The sequence below is a fragment of the Octopus bimaculoides genome, chromosome 5, assembly GCF_001194135.2.
Source record: "Octopus bimaculoides isolate UCB-OBI-ISO-001 chromosome 5, ASM119413v2, whole genome shotgun sequence".
Classification (NCBI taxonomy): Eukaryota; Metazoa; Mollusca; class Cephalopoda; order Octopoda; family Octopodidae; genus Octopus; species Octopus bimaculoides.
The window spans coordinates 21,967,300-21,970,749 of NC_068985.1; the positions used below are offsets into that span (position 1 = coordinate 21,967,300).

At 31.6% G+C, this 3,450-nt stretch overlaps 2 protein-coding genes across 5 annotated transcripts in view; one reads left to right on the forward strand and one right to left on the reverse strand.

Annotated features, from left to right (window-relative positions):
* The window catches only part of LOC106883081 (BTB/POZ domain-containing protein 17), a 17,889-nt gene extending 15,090 nt beyond the window's left edge, over positions 1–2,799 (forward strand). For all 4 annotated transcript variants that reach the window (XM_014933967.2, XM_014933965.2, XM_052968209.1 and 1 more), the window contains one exon: positions 1,652–2,799. In XM_014933967.2, the coding sequence (XP_014789453.1) occupies positions 1,731–2,732 (1,002 nt within the window). In that variant the 5' untranslated portion in view covers positions 1,652–1,730 and the 3' untranslated portion in view covers positions 2,733–2,799. The remainder of the gene's footprint in view (positions 1–1,651) is intronic.
* Positions 1–3,450, reverse strand: part of LOC106883080 (uncharacterized) — a 441,666-nt gene that overhangs the window by 118,108 nt on the left and 320,108 nt on the right. The gene's annotated exons all lie outside the window — the stretch shown is intronic.

Sequence of the window (3,450 nt, forward strand, 5' to 3'; positions counted from 1 at the left end):
ATATATATATATATATATATATATATATATGTATATATACATATAGATATGTGTGTGTTTATACCTATGTATGTATATGTATGTAGGACCTAAAATCACTTATAAGCTGATGTTAGTGATGAGTATCTTAAACTGTGACAACATCTATATTTGGGACATTTGCTTCATAACAGTTTTCACTTTCATAGCACTTTGAATGCCACAAATATATTCACATTTATATTTTTCTCAACTTTGTTTCCATGACAACTACCAACTGCTGATATAAAGATGTAATGCTAGCAGTGAAAATGTAGCCTGTGTTTTTACAATAGTAAACATTTATTCTTTAAAAAAATATATCAAAACAAAAACACAAATAATGATTGTTTACATTTTGTATGAAATGTGACTGTTAATTATAACTCAAAATAAATCTTAACAGTTTATTTATTTATTTTATTTTGTTAATGTAAGATAATAAGCATTAAATATTCTTTTAGTTATAGAAATATGAAAGCAATGTAGTTTAAATTATCACAATATTTAAATTTTAAACATTTTACATTAAGAAATTAATAAAATATATTATGCAATGTTATATCTGAATATATCTATATGTATGTGTCTGTGTGTAGGCATGTGTGTGAGAGAGAGACATCTATCACTTATGTGCTTAATGTTGTATAGCTATTTCATATATAACCATATTGTATAACAAACACCTAGTTATTTTTGTTGGTGCAGTTGTAGGCCCACCTTTAGCACTACACAGAAATTCTTGGGGGAATAGAAATATTTATGTTTATGATACTGCCAGCTGAGATATTATTCCTATAGGGGAACTGTGTGGGGTAATAAATAAAAACTACTTCTTAATTGTTGGTGCAATAAAGAATTGGTTGGAAGGATAACCACCAATCCAGACCTGTGATATCTGCCACTAGCTAGTAGATTTTCACATCTGCCACCCTTGTTTATCTTTGGTCATACCTCCTTTGCTAACTGGATAATGGATACCATTTACAATAATAGAGATTTTATTGGTAGTTCTCTCTTAATTGCTTTTTTATTCTTAAATGTACTTTCATAACATTTTATGATGATATTCTTGCACAGACCAGGTGTGGATTACATTTATCTAAAACTTCTTTTGAGAAGGAAAAGAAAATAATAGCTCTTAGCAATTCTATTTTATATCTATTTGGGTTGGTTGAATTGTGCACTCTTCTAAATTATAAAAGTTTAACAACCATAAATATAGCTAAGAAAAGTTAAAAGAATTCACATTTGTATAAAAAAATAAATTATAACTTTTGTGGCACAATTTTCATTCAGAACAAAGCTTTTATGAATTTAAGGCCTGAGATGTTAAAGTAACTTCAGCACTTTTAGCAATAGAGTGAGTTTCTCTTTTAACTCTTTTGTTGCTGTATTTCTGTTGAAATATACTGCCTTTAATTCAATTTTGAAAATAAAGAAGAATTTTGTAAAATAACTTTGTAAGTCATTTATTTAGCTGGTGTAATAGTTTAATTTAGATGCCTTTAGAAAAGAAATTTGTATCATAGAACCAGGGTGGTCTTAGGTAGGTTAGTCTCAAAAGGGTTAAATGTGTCTATTTGAAACGTATTATTTTTTATTCCAAAAAATTCTTTTATTTAATTTGCAGTTATGTGAGCCACATGGTGGGCGAAAATGACCTAAAAGACTGAAGTGGAATACAATGTTGGAGAGACTAGCAGCAGATCATGAGAAGATACAGTGCTCAAGTGCAGTATCCTGATCCCACCAAACCTCCCTCTGGTGGTGTACTGGATGTCAATGAAGATGGAGACAGTACTCGAAAATGCAAGACAACTCAGTCTTTTGAGACTTTATTTGATAGTGAAGCCCTCAGTGATGTGGTGCTTAATATCAACGAAGGTGAACTTACCTTCAATGCTCACAAAATGATCCTTGGCATGAAAAGTGAGGTTTTTACACGCTTATTAAATGAACTTACTGCAGTAGATGACAGCCCCCGCCTAATACTTAAATTGCATGTTGATGCAGACTGTGTTCAAATTTTCAGCCGATTTCTATATTTTCTTTATAGTGGAGCAGTATGGTTACACCGAGAGTATGTAGTGCCATTATATCGGCTAGCTGTTGATTATTCTGTATGGCCTCTTATTAGCCACTGTGAGAATTATATAATGCAAATTCTTGAAAAGACTATACAGTATGGGTATGGAACAGCAAGCTTCAGCATTGAAGTGGTTAGTAGTTTATATGAATCAAACATCATGCCGGGCCAAATCCGATCTCAAGCATTCCAAGTTTTATGTGTCTGTTTTACTCAGCTGTCTTGCAGTAAGCTTTGGTCTTCATGTTCATGGGAAATGGTCCGTGACTTGATCCAGAGTGATGATATAAATGCAGATGAGGATTGCATCCTCAGTGCTGCAACTGGATGGATGAAAGACAATAAACTCCAAGACAAGTCAAAAATTCAGGATATATTAGCAAATATTCGATATCCAATGCTAAACAGGCGAGTATTATACCACCTGTTAAAGAATAGGGCTTTTCAAAATTTTCCTTATGTTGCAGAACTTGTTGATGGTGCTGTGAAATACCAGTGTTTTAAAGACCTTGCTGAGGCACATCATGAGTTTACTGGAGTTCAGTATCAACGTAGAAAAGGACAATTACCAAGGAGTTCACAAACTGTTGGCACAGTTCCACATCAACATATACAATCAGTGTGACCATTATGTATATAAAGTGAATATATTAGTAACTAAAGTATTGTAAATAAATTTTTAACATACTGGAGTTGTATTTATTTATGATTGATCTGTTCTTTGAAGTTTTTGTTTTTGAAAATTTGGATGTTTACTAGATGAATTTTCTTTTCTTTAATGTTGACCTTATATAAGGAAAACAAAATAATATATTGATTAGAAAGCTTGTCAGTGGAGCATGAGAAGACATTAGTCCCAGCTAGTGTTCTGGTCTCACCAAACCTCCCTCTGGTGGTGTTCTAGACATCAATAAAGATGGCTATAGAATACTTGAAATGCAAGACAACTCAGTCTTTTGAGACATTTGATAGTGAAACCCAGTGTTATGATTGTATAGAACATTGTTTGAATTTATTACAAGTGCCTTCACTTGTCAACTACAAGCTACAATTTCTTTTATACATACAAACAAACAAACAATACACACACACATATATTCATATATGATTTTTCAGAGATGGAGACACATGTGTGATGTAAACTGTTGTACAGAAAGAAATTAGTAGTGAGAATGAATGGGTAGCTGAGAGAGGGCAGTAAATGTATTAGAAAAGTTAAATCAAAATGAAATAAACTACAATATACCTGAAATACTCAAACAATAGAAATAAAACTGGGTATGATTTATATTAAACCAAACACTTTTTTACTTAGGTACAAGCCTATATATATATATATATAT